Below are 18,901 nucleotides of genomic sequence, written 5' to 3' on the forward strand. Positions count from 1 at the left end.
CTGGGGAGATGGGGACGTTACTTCTCTCTCTGGCAAGGAAACAGGACATGTCCTTAAGGATGGTATCCCCACTGCTGTTCAGCCACATTTTTTCTGTGAGTAGTAACATCTGTTGCAAGTTACGCGTGTGGTTTTAGTCACCCAGGTCTGAACTTGGTACTCTCTGCACTCGTGAAGGGTTTATGAGTTCTCCAAGGGCTGAGTGCGCTTGGTCAAGTCTATACCCAGCACCATATCTGACACACAGAAACTGTGGTAGTGATACTATTACCACTACTAGTTAACCCTTACGGAGCACTTGGCACTGTAACAGCCACGATGTTAAGACCCGCATGTCCATTATCTTGTTAATTCCTTATACAACCCTGGTAACTTTTTCCCATTTTACAGACGAGAAAACTGAGGTTTAGAGGTCAATAAATACACAAGCTCATACAATTAGGAAGTGTCCAAGCTGGTCCTCGATAGACATCTAATGAATGGATGAGTGTGTCAGCCTGGCGCCCCCCTGCCCCTCTGGATGCAGTAGGCATCTCCTGTCTCTGGGCCTCTGGTGAGAAATGTTTCAGGCTGAGGGCTCCTTAGAAGGGTCCGTACAGGTGCACACAGCTCTCAGGGAGACACATGAAGTCCACCTGCTCACTGCTTAAGATTACAAAGCAAACAGTACATGGAACTCGACTGATGCTCTCTGCTCATCAGTCCTGACTAGAAACATCCTGCCAACGCTGACCCGAAAGGCACCAGGCCACCTCCAGTGTCAGGGTGAATTGGGAAATGGCAGACTCGTGGGACCTGTGTCCACTCTTCAAATTCCTGAGCCCAACTGGTCAAGCAGACGAGAGCCCATCGGCAAGTCTGAGGTCCAGTGGCGTTTGGGTCAGTCGCGGAAGCCCTGCTGTGGACGTGGCAGAGCAAGAGGTTCAGGACGTGGCCACAAGCGCTTGCTTCCGGGGGTGGAGGAGATGCCCTCAGGATTCCCGCAGTCTGGGGGAAGCATCTGCTGGACACTTCACAGGGCTCCCTCACGCCTAGCCTGCTGCTCCCACACAAGGGGCTCTGCTTGTCTCTTTTGCAAAGCAGCCACTGAGTACCACCCTCCTGTCATCTCATCCCCCACCACGGGTGGGCGTGCGCAGAGGTCCCTTTGATGAAGCTCAAGAAAAGCATCTGAATCAACTCTGGGGTGGGAGGACAGCAAGGCTTCCCAGAGGAGGTGATGTAAGAACTAAATCTTGAAAGGCAAGTAGCACGAGCCAGGGACTCGGAGATGACATTTCTGGCAGAGGACAGGGCATAAGCAAAGGTGTCACAGTGAGGGTGGCTGCCACCAAATGGACCCTTTCTACATACCACACGCTGCGGTAAGCACTTGACCGCGTCACAGTTTCAGGGAACTGTTCATATTTCATGCCTGTCTCCCCTACTAGAAAGTCCCATGAGGGCAGAGACTTCCCCCCCACCTCCGTGTCCTTGGAGCTTAGATCAGCGCCTGATGTACAGAACGGGGTCAATCTTTCTCTTCCCAATGGTTGCCAAGTATTCGTATAAATATTTAAGTCCATGAATCCAATAAAACTGACTGTACAGTATCACACAGGAAACCAAAGCAAGCGTAAAACCCTGAGCACATGCACACACACGTGCACATGCTCAGCAGGATCTGAAGTGCTTCCCCCAGTTAACTATAAAACTGGGACTGCTTCCAAGGACACATACACTTGAGTAATAAGCCAGCGATCTGCAAAGTTACTCCTCCAGAAAGAAGCATTTCTACTGAGATGGGCTGGCTGACTGTCCTTTGGACGTCCAAAGGTTTTTTGAAAGTCACCATTTAAATAAGAATGCCTAAAACGTGATTTTACTTACAGTGTGCTAAGTATTTTAAAATTGATTCCACCTCCATTTTCTTTTCATTTCAAACAAGTCTAGGGAAAACCACCAGACAGAGCTGGGACAGCCACACCCTGGTGCCAGCCAGACAAAGGGAGAGAGATGCTTTAATGAGAGGCTGTAGAGGTAAAAACTTCTGGGGTTCTTTAAAAACCAAACTCTAGAAATAAACATACAGCTCTGTGGAAAACCTCATGTTTAAAATCTGAGAGAACCCCAAGTGACAGATTAACTGAGTGTAGGAAAGCGGCCTCCCAGCCACGGTTTTGTAGTACCTGCCCCTCCCTCCCCCGACCAGAGACCACCGGTCCAAGGCCTGAGGCTCGTGCCAAGCGGGACAGCAGTTCTGTGGGTGTGCAGACTTGGCGGCAGTGTCCCTCACCCTGTTTCTGTAGCTGCGCGACACACAGCTCAGGAGCTGTTGGCAGCCAGGCTTAAGAGTGCTCAGGACCGAACTGTGTGTCCCCCCCCACTAATACTCACAGGTAAGGAGCCCCCGCCCCCAGTGTGGCTGCATTTGCAGGTGGGGCCTTTAAGGGGGTAATGAAGGTTAAATGCGGTCAGAGGGGTGGGGCCCTAATCCAATAGGACTGGAGCCCTTGTAAGAGGCATCAAGGAAGCGGAATTAAGGCCATGTGACAACACCATGAGGGTGCTGGCTACAGGCCCAGGAGAGAGACCTCACGGGGAACGGACAGCGCGTGGGCTTCCAGCCTCTGGGACGGTGAGGTACAGTAAATGTCTGCTGTGTGAGGTTGTGACGGCAGCTGGAGCCAACTCAGAGTGGAAGCACACGCCTCAGGGTCCTGACTGCATTCAGGTATCTCCAAAGCCCAACATTCTTGTGTTGGTTTCAAACTTTAGGATCCCTGCGATAATCTCCTGCGCGTTTAAGTGAATTCAAATTGGGTCTCTTTTATTTACAACTAACATCCTATGGGGCCCCTCAGGGACCTGCGCCACGCCCTCCCCCCGGTACGTTCTCCTTCTCTGTCCGGCCTGGCTCCTCGCTGAGCATGTCTAGCCGCTGTGTTTTGCACGAGTCAGGTGTGTAACCACTGTACGGAGAACGAGCACACGGGGCCTGGGCGGCTCTCGTGGGCAAGTGCAGGGACTCACCTGGAGAGGTACCTAAGGGTCCCGAAGGCTGCCCAGAGGCCTTTTTAGCTTATTTGTTCCCCAAAGGCATCAATGATCGAAGGGAGACGTCTGACAGCAAACATCAGCTTTATTAACATCTGCTTACCTTTGGTGGATCACAAGGGGGAAAGAGGCCCAGAAGACTGACCAAAATTCTTCTCCAAAATTCAGGAGGCTTTCCATTTATTTTTAAAAATATAAACAAGCTCCTTGGTGAACACAGAACCTTTCGTATGACTAACCTGGTCACCAGCAGTCCATCTCTGCTACAGAAATCTAACTGAATAAAGTACAGTGATGGGCACCACCTTATTCAGTCCACTTTCCTTATGGCTCCCATCACATGCTACACCTGCCAGGGACCTCCTTTCTTGATGAAAGATGAACACAGCTGAATTATCGTAACTGATTTTCAGGTATTTTCTGCCTTGTGCATGACACACAAAAGAATTATCCCTGGCTCCTTCTAACAATTTAAAACTCAGAAATAATATAAAAATGACAAAACTTGTAAATTATTCTCCCCAGCACAGAATAGCAGGCAACAGTATACAGGTCAGCGATGATGAGGGTTGGAAAACAGGGTTAATAGAATTGAGTTTTGAAATTTTTTTCAAGTCTTTTAAAATTTGAATGACTCCATGCTGAACTTTAGAAATTTTAGCAAGGATAATTACAGTCACATCTTCTGGACTGTCTAAGTCACCTTGGAATGAATACCTGGAAAGAAATTGGAAACAGTGGTTCTCGCAATTCCTTACTGAGTTGCCTGTCCTACCGAGGCGTTTATCAGCCCTGCCGCACACACGCGGTAAGACCATAAACACCGCCTCACGCGACACTGTGTGGTGCCAACATTTATTTCCTATTGTAACCAGCCTCAAGCCTATTCTAAAAATGTTTATTCTGTCGTACACTTTTTGTACTGATCCAAAGGTAAGGTAACTCAGGCACCCAGGAAAACAATACAAATACAGATGCTGAAGAGAGCAACGTTATTAGTGAAATGCCAAAGAGATCGTCTCTGACATTATTTTATAAAGGACAAAGATGACTGTGGAAGATACCGATTTACCCATTTATACGTCTCCAATACCCAAACCAAATAAAACACAACCACACCAAATCTAAATTACAACACTTTATTGCAGCATCGGCAAAGGTCAGATTTCTGAAGCTGGTGAAGATCGGGCAGCATTTCCATGTGAAATGTTACAACTTTACAACTTTTGTTTCTTATTTAATTCTACATGCAGAAACTGAAGCATGGTAAAAAGAAAAAAATGTAAAATAGCTAGAAAAGATGTAATCAAGTTTGTAGCATACAGATGTGCTCTTCAACTAAATTTACTATGCCTATCGGAAAGCAAACGAAAGACAGCTATCCTAAGAAATTAACAGATTGCCAGAAACAGACTGAGAACCCTCGTTTCTATTTGGGGGGGTTGGGGGGAGGAGAAACAAAACAAAACAAAACAAAAACAAAGCAAAATAAAAGCTCTACTGTTTCCACACTTTGCTGAGAGACAGAGGCTGTAAACCCATGAAGGTCAACAAAATCTCCGGACCCCCCTGGCTGTCCTTCGTCCGTCTTCTGTGACGTCTGCCTGGCACGCTGTTTGTGTTCGATGATACTTACAATGGGCTCACCTACCCCTGCGCTCAGGCTGGTGTCAGACGCCCCTGCGCCGCCTGGGTTCACGCTCTTTGCACACTAGTCGTCACGTTCTCCTCTCACCCTAATAGGCAATGTTGTATTACTGACTCTGATGGACAAACTGCTTTTTCTCCCTCATCTCTTGCTCCTCTTGAAACAAATCCCTAAGCAGAAGCCTTCCTGGTGGATTATCTGTGTTTGGGTCTTTCATCGTTTTGTTGTCCTGCACGTGCGCTGTCACTAGGAGATTTTACCGCTTGCTCTATGCTTGTCTACTGCAGTCCTGGAGCCCCCAGGTGTATCTTTTTCCAACATGGGATGTTCAATTCAGAGACACTGTAACTCAAATCAAGTTTAACCTCAAGTTCATTTCCCCCATACCATTACCATCACAACCGTTTCTTCTCCGGCTCAGTCATCTCACTGACGCTCCTCTCGGTGTAACTGCTCAGGAGTCAAGTCAACCGTCTCATTTCTTGACTGCCATTCTCAACAGAAGATTAACCCTCGCGTGGTTTCCATACAAAAGGCCTTTCGCGCCTCGTCGGGAAGCGTCGGCTTGTTCCGGTGTTGGCAGAGGCTGCTCTTCCCGCCTCACGGCCCCAGCCTGTCCCAGGTTTAGGTTCGCAAGTCTCTAGACCGACATGCTGAGATGTGTCCACTGCTCTCACTCAATTGCTGGAGGACTCCACTATCCACAACATCAGATACAGGACCTAATGAAATGACACGTGCTGCTGGATCAACGTCTCCTAGAGGCACAAACAGGGCAATGTTAAAGGACTAGTACTGAGGACAACCTCCGGCGAGAAAAGGCCCGCAGACACCACCAGCCACTGTTCACTGACGTCTGCGGACAAGGCAGCGCTTCTCAGGAGCGCACAACGCCTGCTGGGCTGAGAACAGCGGGGAGCAGAGGGGCACCAAGGAGAGCAATTCTGACCGTGACGGGAAGGGGTGGGCCCAGCATACAACTACTATAACTACTTCCTAAGGTGCTGAGAGTTCATGGTCTGTGTTACGGTTGCACTGTGTCCCCCCCCCCAAATTTATACGTTGAAGTCTAACCCCAGTACCTCAGAATGTGACATTATCTGGAGGCAGGTCGCTGCAGATGTAATTCATTAAGATGAAGCCAGACAGAAGGACAAGCCCCAAATCCAGTTATGACTGTGTCCTCATAACAAGAGGACATCTGGACACAGACACACACGCTGGGAAGACGCCACATGAAGATGCAGCCAGAGATTGGACGGTGCTGTGGAAGCTGGGGAGGCCAAAGGCGGCCAGCAAACTACCAGAAGCCGGGAGTGAGGCCTGGCTCCCTCACAGCCCCCAGAAGGAACCAACCCTGCCGACACCCTGACCTTGGGTTCAGCCTCCAGAACTGTGAGACCAACAGCTCTGTGGTTTCAGTCACACAGTTCACCACGCTTTCTTACAGCGGCTCCAGCAAAGTAACACAGTTTGCCTCTCACAAGGCAAGCTGCATTAGCAAGAAACTTTCAAAGAATAAAATGCAAATGTGGAGAAGTATCTTCAGCTGGATACATCCGTTATGTCAGGCAGAGCTGAACTGAATGGAAAAAGGTCAGTAACACCACTATTCCCTGAGAGAAAGAGGAAGTCTCTCTCCTGCAGTCGAGACACAGCAGTGGTCTAAAACAGAGCGCGTCAGATAAATGCAGTGAACGACAGGAAAAGCACCGCGGTCTTCGGTAAGTAAGACACGCCTCTCATAACCTCTTGCTGTTCAGAGTGCGGTCCACACTCCAGCAGCTCTGACATCACCTGGGAGCTTGTTAGCAACGAATCAGAACCAGCAGTTTAATTAAGAGTCAGGATGGTTAAAATGCATATTTTTAAAGTTTGCAGAGCACTGGTATAACCCACATGAATTTACAGCACACAAACCATATCAGTCCTAATACTCGCCACAAATGCCGAGGGTCACAGGTTTTATCAACACTGGCGGAGTGGAAGGAATCCTGTCCCGCACTACGAAGTATCTGATAATTGCACTGCGGACAGAGCTACTGCCATTTTAACTCGTTATAAGCAAATGCCTATACTCTGTTAGAGCGTTACTGCCCGGAGAAGGGCTGAAATTTTAACTTACGGCCTTATTTCAGTCCAGATTAGAAAAATATAAAAATCATCATAATTAATGTTTGAGAGCCTGATCAAAATCCATAGGTAAGAAAAACTTTAAAATGCTTTAATAACTAGTTTCTAAATAAACTTCCCTTTTATCCATCATACAATGTCAACATTAGTAACTTAAAAAAAAAGCATTAGCCAAGTTAGGAGTAAAATTGAAAGCAGTTTCTTAACCTCACGCAGATTTTAACCTCCTGCCTCCTCTGTGCAGGAACTCAGCACACAGATGCCCGAAGAGCACAGCTCTCAATACACACCTTCCTACCAGGTCTGGCCCAGCGTTAAAAACAGAAGAAAACAAAGCCAAGCCAAGCCACCAAAAGACTCCACCCCATCACGTACGTTCTTCCAAATGACTGCATTTCTTCACTTAAAACTCAAGTTTAAAACATAGCAAAGAACTCTTGCTACTTGAAAGGCTCAAAAACTCAAGTTTACACATTAGCTTGTTCCTCTACGATGTTCATCCGCACCAGCATTTTAAGAGCACTGGCTTTGAAAACACCATAAAACCGTAAGACTTCACAGAGGGCCATTTTCAAGAGTGCTGGACAAATTATGATTTTTTTTTTTTGAGTGATGATTTTAAGAAGAGATTTAGAGCAGGTACAGTGGGCAGCCCAAGCGGTGGGAGTCTCACAAAATCAGGAAAACAAAGGGGAAGGAGAGAGTTAGGGAGTGTAACACAAGAAGACGTTTTTATTAGATGGCTAAACGTAGATTTTTAAAAGCCCCTTGTCCATTCAACAAATACTTACCAGGCACCTACTCCGTGCCAGGCACCAAGAGCTGTGGAGGAGACAGAACGGAAGACAAGACAAGGTTTCCGGGGCAAGAGCACGACAGGGTCCCAGACAGAGGGAGGCAAAAAGAGCTTAACGAGAAGAACGGAAAGGCCAGCTCGGTGGGAGCTGGGGAAAGGAGAGCGAGAGAAGGCCAGTGAGGCGGCGCGCCTTGCGCAGGGCCGTGTCACCCAGGCTGCGGGGTCTGGCCTTTTCCCCACAAGCCGAGAGGAGCCCCCGCGGGGTGTATGCAGAGCAGCTTGCTGACACGGCCCGGCGGCAGCCTTGCACTGGAGGAAGGACAGCGTGGGTGCAGCAGAGAATGAAGCGGAAGCGGCGGAAACTGGGGACGGAGAAGCAGACGCGGGCAGCGACCCAAACAAGGGGTGACGACAGCTGGATCCAGGACCTCGGCGGCGGGGGTGGAGCACACAGGGCACGAGAGAGGCAGCCGCTTACGTAGAGTCAGAGGACTTGGGAGCTAACCACATGTGGAGACTGAGGGAGAGGACAGAGTCAAAAATACACCTGTCTTTTCTAGTTTGGACAAGGGGGTGGGCAGAGCCTCCGTTCACTGACCTAGAGGACAGAGGAGAGAAGCTGGGGACACACTGAGGTTGATGTTCCCGTAAGACATCTAGGTGGTCATTCAGAAGACAGCTGGATGTGCAGTCAGCAACTAAAATGTGATGCCTGGGCTGGAGGCATGGATGGTAACTGAGCCCCACGTGGGGCGGAGGGCGCTTGGGGTGAGGGAGGAGCGCTCAGGACCAGCCCGAGGGACACGAGCCCTCCGGGTGGAGGCGAGCCCGTCCCAGAGTCAGGAGCCAGGAAGCGGAGGTCACAGAGGGAAGACAGAGGCCAGAAGACAGCAGAGCCACAGAGGTCAAGGGAAGAGAGTGTGCCGAGAAGAAAAGGAGGGTCCAAGTGCCAAGGGCTGCCAAGACGGCGTCCTAGAGCACCGAACAGAGCGCCGAGGCAGCGGTGGCTTGGGGAGGACAGTGTCGGGGAAAAGCTGGGGAGGCAGGCACAGAGTGAGTGTGAGAGTGTGAGAGTGTGTGAGTGTGAGAGTGTGAGTGTGTGTGTGTGTGTGTGTGTGTGTGTGTAAGCAAAACAGAAAGTTAATGAAGAATTCTGAAAGACGACTGAGTAACTGGTAGCAAACTAAAAAAGGCATGCCTCCGTGTTCACAGACACATCTATTATTACAACACATGTAAGCTTACACGTTTCCATGTATTTCTGCTCCCTACTGCCTAAGAAACGCTTGCTACTTAGACTAGGGCAGAACTAGCTCTTCCAAGTAGCTGGACTCGGTTCCCTACTACACTATAAGCTTGAGAGTGAAGACTCTTTTACTTTTGAATTTTCCATAGTGTAGGACTGAACCCATGGAAGGTGCTGGATGAATGTAAGCTGCAGGGAGTGAATCCTACTGCAAATAGTATTTATGCAGCAAATGTCATATTTATTGATTCTGTAAAGTCACCCAAACATTGAAAAATTAGTAAAAGATGCTACAGTCGCAGTATCTGAACAGATAGGAGAAGGGATTAGGGACAATACTGTTCAGAGATGGAAGGCTGCAATAAGACAGGTGCAGCTGATGGAAAAACGTCAAGATAGAAATATTCTAATAATGAGACAAGAAGAGAGAACAGACGTTACCAAGAACACAATGGTATATATTTAAAGCTCCTCTAAGAAAATGTAAAAGGAGGAAACTAAAATGTCCATGGCCCCTTTCTTAACTGAGCCAGCGTCTGCATCTTAGCAGCAATAATAAAAGGTATTACAGAGAGGCTCAACCTAGTATCTTACCCCGAATCAGATAGGTTTGTACATCATTTCTGAAAAACTCAACAGGTGTTAAAAAACAGAACTCTCCTCCTGACAAAAAATAGATTCCTAAGCTGTCATGACAAACCAATTTCTTAAACTACAACTGGATTAGAGTTGTCTGAGCATACAGTTCTAAGAAAAATGTTACCAGGAACACACAAACACATTTAGAGAGTAAAAGACAAAGGCTCTGACACCTGCATTTCCCCCAACGCTACTCTTCCCGACACTGAACCACTTCTGCGACCCTGGCACCCTTTTCTGCACCCGTGTGGCTGTCTCCGTCCAACAAGGGGACATCTGAGGGCTGTTGTACAGCCGCAGCCTAAACCCGGATGCCCCGAGGGAGAGCAGGCAGAGCAGCAAAGCCCATGTCACTGCGGATTATAACCCAGACACAAGACAGAAGGCGGGACCGACAGGTCTTTAGATCAGATCCCAGAGAAACTTTAAACAACTTTATTCCTTAAAAAAAGATGAATGAGGTCTTATTAGGGAACATCTTCCATGTGATATTCCTTACAGAGTTTTAATTACTTCACATTAGGCAACTCAAGTTTAAGAAGAACTGGCATGAATCCCTGCAGGACATTTTATAACTCAAAAACAGACAAACAAAATACCCCAGAACAAACTCAACCTGCATGTTTGAAAGTCTTACTAGCAAACAGGTTTTGACTTTTAGTAAACATCACGATTACTTAACAGTGGCTTGAGAGGTCCTAACAAAAAGCCTCTGATTTCTCTCAAACGAATCTAAAACTAGTCCTCTCTATAAATGCAAAAGAGAAAAATTAAAAATACAAGTGACTCCACTCAGAGAAAGCAACAGCCAAGAATGGTGTGGCTGAAATCAAGATTCAAAAAAAAAACAAAAACAAAAACCAAAAAAACCCCCAAACCAAAACTGTAAATATTTCATTAAAAGGTTTTCTTTTCTCAGCTATCTATAACTCAAAGAATTTTCTAAGTTTGCTAATTCAGCCTTTATCATTAAGTATAATCCAGAACTATCTAAGTTATTCACACGGACATGATGAAGAAAATGGCTAAGGGAGAAACAAGAGAGGGTCCTACCTCCCACCAGTCTTAAAGATTAGATCTGCATTAGGCGCTCCCTTCGGATGCTGGTAACGCGGCCGCCGCTCCCGATTGGTGTTTGCTGGAGCCGGGCGCTGGGCAAGAGACTGCAGCATTTCTGGAATTAGGAGCCAAACAGAACAGGTGGTTACGCTTGGTAAATGCACTCCCCTCAAGAAGCCAGAGCCCAGGAAAGTCTCTCAGGGAGCCGGCTGAGGAAAAGCAACCATTGCACAGATTGAAATGATGAACAAGTACCAGAAGAGCAATCTAGAGACGAGATACACTCTCGACTGTCATGTAAAGTAACACTCAAAGCCCCTCTTACAGCCAGTGCGGCCACCACCCAAGTGTCTTGTGAGGCAGTCAACAGTGTAAGAAGCAGGCAGGACGGCAGCCAGACAGTACTGGCTCGAGTCCCAGCTCTGCCACCTACTAGCCATGGGACTTTCGGTTCAGTGTCTCTAAGTGTAAAATGCAAATAATAATGGGCACTGATCTCACAGAATTGTGAGGATTAAATGCTTTGAAAAACTACTCAAGTGTCTGACCCACAGTAAGCACTTACAACACTGACTGTTAACTACCATTATTTGTTATTAAGAATGTTGAGTGTCAGCTGGAAGAGAATATTCTAGAAGTGGGACTTAACTGATAGAAAACCAATTATTTATTTACATAGCAATCTCTTCCAGTTTTTGAGTACAGCCCTATATGAAGGGCTGGGCTGGATTAGGAGGTGTCCATGACCTCTATATTTAAAGTTCCAGTTAAGCCAAGTCTGCTGGGTATGTCTGCATAAAACTGGAATCCTAACTTGAATATACCCTCAAATTTGAAGGAAAAGAGGGCCTTCAAGACTAGAATTATCAAACAGACAAAACGAGATGGTATTTGTTGAATTAATTTGTTCACCGTTGACTGGCAACAGGAGGCAACTAAAAATTGGTCTTTATGTCACCTGCAAACATGGCTCTAACAGGATGGAATCTAACTGAATTATGGAGTTAGCAAAATGTGATGAAAATTCCATTAGTTTTCTTTTACAAGTAAGTGAGAGAAGAATGGAATGTAAAAAACAGCCTCTCAGGCTAAATACATACAAACACGACGTGAAAAGGTGGAGAACAACACCTTTGACATTCTATGTTCTAAAAGCCCAAGGGACTTCACGATTTCCCACTTCCGTCCTGGAAACGAGCTGATACCTTGATAATCTTCTTGTTCTTGCCTTTCGTTGATATCTAGCGTGAGCTTTTTCATTCTCATCCTCTCTTCTTGCTCTGCCTGTTGCTGGTTCCAGTGATTTGCAGCAAGTTGGGAAGACATGGGTACATTAAGGATCTTAAACTGAGAAAAAAAATGACAAAGAAGTCACAAATGGCTTGAGAAAATCAAGAGGGAAAAAAGTAGATTTCAAGTAAAATAGTTAAGTAGATTTAAACAAGTTTAGGAAAATAATCATCTTTCCTTTCCTAGTAAGTCAATAAAGATGGTCTAAGGACATAAACATAACAGTGTTACTCTACAAGAGACAAACCTATCAGGGCTGGATGGGAAGTGGAAGGCCAAGTTCAACCTCCACGGAAAGCAGGCGCTCCTCTTTCCTGCCCTGTCTGGTAGCACACATCTAAGCAACAGGGGATCATTTTCCATTGTGTAGACCCTATTATATATGGGTAATTGTCAGAAAGGCTTTTATACAGAAGCTGTAATCTGCACCCTTTCATTTCTACCCTCTGGAACCAGTTCTGCCCTTCTGAACCATACAGAACCTAGTCCACCTTCAGGATTAACAGACCTTCATCTTACTAAAGACAGCCGTGATGCTGGGAAAGAGAAGAGCCCCCTGAGTGAATACACCACAATCTGTTTACCCGACCACTTGTTGGTAGCATTCAGGGTGCATCTAGTTTTGAGGTTTACGAATACAGTCATAAATCATGTACAATTGTCTGTGTGGACGTGTGTTTTCATTTTGCTTAAATGAAAAAATGCTAGGCACGGAAAAGGTGGGACTATCTGATGTGTTTTATTGGTTAAGAAACTGCTGAACTGTTTTCCAGGAGTTTGCATTCCACTAGCAGTATATGAGAATTCCAGTTCCTTCACACCCTTGCCAACACTTGATATTGATATGGTCAGTCTTTTCAATTTTAGGCATTCTAGTGAGTATATAGTTAATATATCCATTTTGGTTTTAATTTTCATTTTCCTAATGACTAAAATTACCTGTCTTAAAACTCAATCTAGAACTATGCTTAAAGTTGACATCAAGTTTCCTGGAATATAGAGTTTTCAGAATGTATTTTTTCCCTGGTCTTGAAAAACAAAAAATTTGACGACTATGAATCTTTTGACTGCTGTCCTATTCTGTAGGACTTTTCTGAGTTTAATGACAATTGATCTGCAATTACACACAGGTCCTTTCAGTCCTTGAGGATGTAATTTGCTTATGCCTGAAGGACTGTGACTTATTTAAAGCAGATGAATCTCTTTTAATACTATCTAATTTTACCCAATCGTTAATTTATCCTTTCACGGCTAAAATCTTTCTTCTTGATAAAAAGGAAAGTAAATAGTTGCTTTTTCCATACTCTCTCCACAAACTGTGCCCTTTCCTGTTCTTAAGTCTCTGAACACAGCCTTTTAACAAAGCACTTTCTCATCCTCCTGAACCACATCTCCTTTAAAAACTGCTGGCTGTGGGCTATTTATTTCTAAATTCTAGGGTATGTGGTCTGATGATGGTCAATTTTTTCTTCTTTCACGTGAATTCTATGTTCTTTTTTTCCTGCCCCTTCCCCAAGTTTCCTTTCCACAATCAGTTCTTTCATAAAATATATACTTGCTAGGCAGTGCTGCAAAGATGTTAAGAACATGGGTTTTTGTAGTCAGACAGACTAAGTTTATTCCTTAGCCCTATAATTTACTGGTATGACCAGCAAATCACTTAAGAACACTATTTTTCTCATCTGTAAAATGAGGATATCAATACTAACTTTAGGGCTGTTGTGAGAATTAGACAAGATAAAATATGTAAAGTACACAGGTCAGTGCCTAGCAGGTATTAGGTATTTCATAAATATTACCTACTAGTAATGCATGTAAATAATTTATTGACATCCAGACTCACAGTCTCCCTCATTACTTCCTATACGTTGTGAAAATAAAACTATTTCATTTAGCAAAATAGAATCAAAAGTCAGTTTTTGAAAAATCACCTTCTTTGGAAGAATGAGATTAACAACCAACAGACAGAAATTGAAATCCTTAACTACTCTGTACACCTGTCCTCAGGCCTCTGCAGTAATTTGTATCAGGAATGAGGCTTGCCCCAACTGTTTCTATTTCTACTAACAAAAACAAGTGAAACAAAGTTAAATACAATGGTCATCACTTCCTGCAATAAACATTTTCATCTGTTTTTCAAAATTCAGGAAGACACACACACAAATAACTAAATGAAAAAGTTCAGCTCAGACACATGTATCTAATATGTGAAACAAAAACTTCACCATAAAGTCACTCTTCCCAAGCAGCAGTCACTGCGAAACGTCACAGTAACTCGTACCGCAATCCCTCACTTCCAGGGCCAGCCACGCAGCAAGCACTCTGCTGCACCTGCGCTTCCAAACGCAGCTGCTACCAAACTAGCAGCAGAGAAGAGCTCCATTCAACAGGCCCTGGGAACAGAGCTGGGTCAAATCATATGACACCAGAGACAGAGATGAAAGTTCCAGAGAGAAAGACCACAACTATGAGAACAATTTTCAGAATGAGGACTTGAAGCAATTTTCTCATCTTTCCCTAGAGGAGTAACTGTGGAGTCTAGCAGGTATATCCAAGTTACAGATACTCGAAGTAACATTTAACCTGTCAGTTTAAATCAACAAAGACATGGCTATATAAATTAATACATTAATTTTAAAGATATGATTACATATAAAAGAACAATCTCTGAAGTACAGTAAGAACTCAGTAAATTTTAGCTGTTATTATTAATATCACAATTGCTTTATTATTTTATTACAGGTAGGTGTTCTGGGCAATACTGAAATCTTCAGTCTCAATAGAAATACCTAAGGCTTTGAGAAGGCAGCTAAAGTCGTTCTCTGTTCCTAGTATCAAATAAGATGACTATCTGTGATGCTAAGGGTAAAAAAAAGAAGTGGAAGTCTGAATTTCTTAATGTGAATCACAGGCCTCAGCGTTATAAAGCTCTTGCTCAGCTGGCTGGTTTTCCTCTCACTGGTTTTACTGACTGGTTTCAAATAGCTGTAAATATATGCAAATGCAGAGGGAGTGACATACTACTGTTTTACAAAATACTCAAGCAAAGCAGCCAGGTAAGAAGTGGAGGTACATAATTTCCTCATCACCAGAAGTCACAAGCTGCAACTTTAAGATGCTCTGTCTGTCACCACATTAACACACTCAGCAGTAAAACAGGATGGCCGCTTCCTCCCCTTCCTCTGATCACGACACCTGAAATGTCCTTCATGTTTAGTAATGGCAAGCCTAATGGCAATGGTACTGATCATACTAATGAAACAGGATTAAAAATTATAAAGCAAATTCCATGATGATCTGATTAAAATGTGGAAAACGTAGGTTTTTATTCATTCGTTTACAAGACTAATAATTTTTTTTAGAAAGTTCTAGATCTTCTGCGGGGAAATGATTATAAAGGAAAAAGAGAAACAAAAACACATCTTATGCCCTGAGACAAGTTTTACAAAAGGAAAAGTTCTCAAGTATTATACACTTAAAAACAATAGAAAAGAGACAGTAATGAATAAATACAGAGAGCAAAAGGGATGAATTCTTGATGAATTTCTTCACCAGGTGCCTTAATCATAAAGCTGCTAAGATACTTCAAAAAAGAGAGGCACTGTCTTATAGCAAATTAAATGACAAAAAGATTGAAGTCACTCATACTAGATTTCCTAGAACACAATAATGGCAATAAAGGTGATTTCAGTTGTATTTTAAAGCTACTTTGTAACAAACTGAAACTGATAAAAATATGTATGTATATACATACATATAATCCCAAGTTACTATGATAGGTAAGTAGCAACTACTGCAGTCAAAAGATATGTGAGACAAACCACTTCGTAAGTATTAATTCCAAAAAATGAGTTGTTAACCAGTATTAAATTGTAACAAATATATTGTGCATTAGCTTAAAACAATCAAAAAGCTCTTTAAAACATTACCTAATAGTTACACTACATTAAAACTTTTGCTCTAATAATCAAAACATTTTATTTCATTATTCAAATTCATTTAAATCTAGATTTAAATGATACTTAAATCTAGAAAAATTATCAACAGTATTATCCTTTCTTTTCAAATACTCACTTCATTGGCATAAATTTTTATTTTCCTACTGAGTACAGAAGAAGGTTATTTCTGGGCACAAATACGGTGCACAAAGAGATCTTTCACTTAAGAACTAAAAGTTCCTATAAAGCTACACACTTCACATTTCTAGAAAAACCGTTGTACCAGAAGGGACAACACCCAAAAGTCAAATAATGAAATAAAAATCAGAACAAAATATACTTTCTGTTTCAGACCACAAAATACCAGTGATTTTTCTTCAAATAATGTTCTTAAAACTGAACATTTCCCAAAATTCCAAGTAATGTTTATAAGTTGAAAATGTACTCAATAACCAAGTACAGTTTCAGGTTCTCTGAAGAGAACAGTTTTACAAAGCTCTCACCCCATCACCAAGTTTAGGATCTTAACTTAAAAAACAAAAACAAAAACAAAACCCAAAACCTAATTTTTCTAGGGACTGGGAGGAGAGGGAAAATGCCAGGGCTCAACACTGGCCTGAGGGTGAGAGAGAGTGGAACTGTCTTGTCCTAAAAACTTGATAACCTTGGAGTCTGGGATGGAGGAAAGGCACGTTGACTGAAAAGGAATTACGAAGACAGTGTCTGAAAAGGACAGCAGTACTCTGGATCTAAGTCAGAGTTAACTATGTCAACATGAGTCAGAACGTAGAGCCTTCTCCCCAGCCCTCCACTCCATGATTCTAACTGGTATACAGTTTTCATAGCTGAAGCTTTACTTGCACTATAGCAAAATAATGGCATACTGGACAACTCTGATCCTTCAAGTAAAAAGAAATTACCTGGCAAAAGCAAAGGTAAAAAATTAAGGTAGGCATCATCTCTTTGAGGTTGTACCGGCAGGGAGGGAACACAATATCCCTCCCCTCACAGAGGACTCCTGAGGCCAGGCCTCCCCTGACCACTCACCCACAACAGCCTCCCCACCCCAGTCTCTTTCTACCCTCCCGACTCACCTGACTGTCCTTCACAGCATTGTCCCCAATCTGACATTATGTATTTCCCTACGTCTGCTTCCTAATACTAGAATTAGCTCCCAAGAGAGGAGAGGTGCGGCTGACTGCTGTATGTTCTGCTGGTGGAACCGTGCCTGGTATATAGCAAGTGAACAATAAAAGCACCTGTCAAATGACTACTTGGATGAATGTGGGAGCCAGGTATTGAGCTTGTTCACAAGCTGTGGTAGCCACTCTAGTTCACACACTAAACATTCTCTTCATTATAAGATGCACCATTATTTTATATACCACTAACAGGAAAAAAAGGCTTGTCGATTATACCAAGATACCATCAACTCTAAGAGGCAGCTTAATTTCAGAAATATTAAAGTGTGAGCATCTTTTTTACAGAACTGATAATATATGATGTATCCTGGAGCTGTGTCCGAGAGCAGGGCTCTGTTGTGTTTAGAGCACATTTCGCTATCTGCACGTACATTATGTTCATCTTTCTCCCTGAGCTGGGGGTTGGCTCACGAGGGCAGGGGCTTTGTCTTGTTCATCACTGTAGCCTCACACCTAGGACGGTATTTGACACATAGCAGACACTCAATATTTGATGAGTGAATGTATGAATCAGAGTCATAGCTTAGTAACTGGGAAAATGATTTTGAGGGCCATCTATAAGGTAAGGGAAAGAAGAAAGAGGTGGTTTAAGGACAATGGAGAAGGATCAGGGGTCAGGAAACAATGATTTTTTTCAAGAGAAATTTTGGCAAGTGAGCATTTCCTTGAGATTATCTGCGAGCACCCTCCTTTCCTTTCCCACCCTGAGCTTATGAAACCTTCCAGCTGAAAGTCAAGGTATTTATTTATACATCCTAACAAAGACAGATGAATTTAAATTTTAAATGTCCTTTCCATTAAAAAATATCCATTCGATAGAAGTCAAGATGTGTCTTCTATACTCCTAACAGATAAAATTATTTCTACCACTGAATGCTTTAAATGCTTCTAAGTCTTTCCTTCTTATAAGCAAAAGATAACTCAGAACTTACAAAACAAAGTTCCTACTTATACTTGAAACTAACAATCCATTAAGCGGACAGATTCTTACCTGCTGCTTATTGCCTTTTCTGGTTAACATGACAAACGGCATCGTGTCTGCAGACTCTGTCTCTCCCTCCCCACCACTGAGTGGGGTCCCTTTCCTCAGCTGGCTTTTGAGATGCAGGGGAATGGCAACATCGAGTTGGTGCACTTTAACAGATTCACCACTTCGTTGCTTAAAGACAGAAATGAAAAAGAATGTAAATATTCCAAGTACCTGTGGATACGTGTAAATTGCAAACAATCCATTCAGTGTTGTACTTTAGAACGATATCATCAGAGCCAGCGTAATCTTTCTGAAACCGCAGGCGTCCCCACCTCCAGATCCTTACACGTGCCTCGGAAGGACAATGGGATGTGGCTCCTGTTTGTCGCTCCAGCCTCTCCCAAGAACACACACACAGTGCTGTGGGCTCTATGACATTCCCGCTCCCCGAACGCACTGTGCCCTTTCATTCACACTCACAGCACACATCTCCCTTCATAATTACCTAGGGCCACGACTGCCTGCTCGTCTGTGAGAAGCCCCCACCTGACTGGTGGGGTGATGACCGTATACACGCTCCCTGATGTTCTCGGTCAGCAGTGCTTCACACGCAGCAGGTGCTCAATTCACATTTAACAGTGAATGGAATCTATTGATGTTCAGATGAGCTTCCTGCTTGTTGATATCAATTATTTTTAACATTCACACTGGATCTATCAACCTGATTATTTGAACAAACCTTCACCAATGACTTACTGTGTGTTAGGCTTGGAGATAATAGTATTAAAAGATAGTTTCTACCCTCAAGGAGTCATCAACTTGTTCAGTAAGGGAGAGAAATAATAATTATGCGCCATCTGAGGTATGTATAATGTGTGCTGGGGATGGAGGGCTGCGTGGGCCTGTTTGAGGGTGGGTGGGTGCTGAGATTTCACGAAAGGCTG

At 43.9% G+C, this 18,901-nt stretch overlaps 1 protein-coding gene across 1 annotated transcript in view; it reads right to left on the reverse strand.

Annotated features, from left to right (window-relative positions):
• Window positions 1-4,159: 4,159 nt before the first annotated feature.
• Window positions 4,160-18,901, reverse strand: part of UPF2 (UPF2 regulator of nonsense mediated mRNA decay) — a 114,297-nt gene continuing 99,555 nt past the window's right edge. The window contains exons 19-22 of the mRNA XM_032474024.1: window positions 17,979-18,146; window positions 11,763-11,904; window positions 10,552-10,672; window positions 4,160-5,442 (exon numbers count right to left, since the gene is read on the reverse strand). Coding sequence (XP_032329915.1) covers window positions 5,433-5,442; window positions 10,552-10,672; window positions 11,763-11,904; window positions 17,979-18,146 — 441 coding nt within the window. The 3' untranslated portion in view covers window positions 4,160-5,432. The remainder of the gene's footprint in view (window positions 5,443-10,551; window positions 10,673-11,762; window positions 11,905-17,978; window positions 18,147-18,901) is intronic.

Source organism: Camelus ferus, chromosome 35 (assembly GCF_009834535.1).
Source record: "Camelus ferus isolate YT-003-E chromosome 35, BCGSAC_Cfer_1.0, whole genome shotgun sequence".
Lineage (NCBI taxonomy): Eukaryota > Metazoa > Chordata > Mammalia > Artiodactyla > Camelidae > Camelus > Camelus ferus.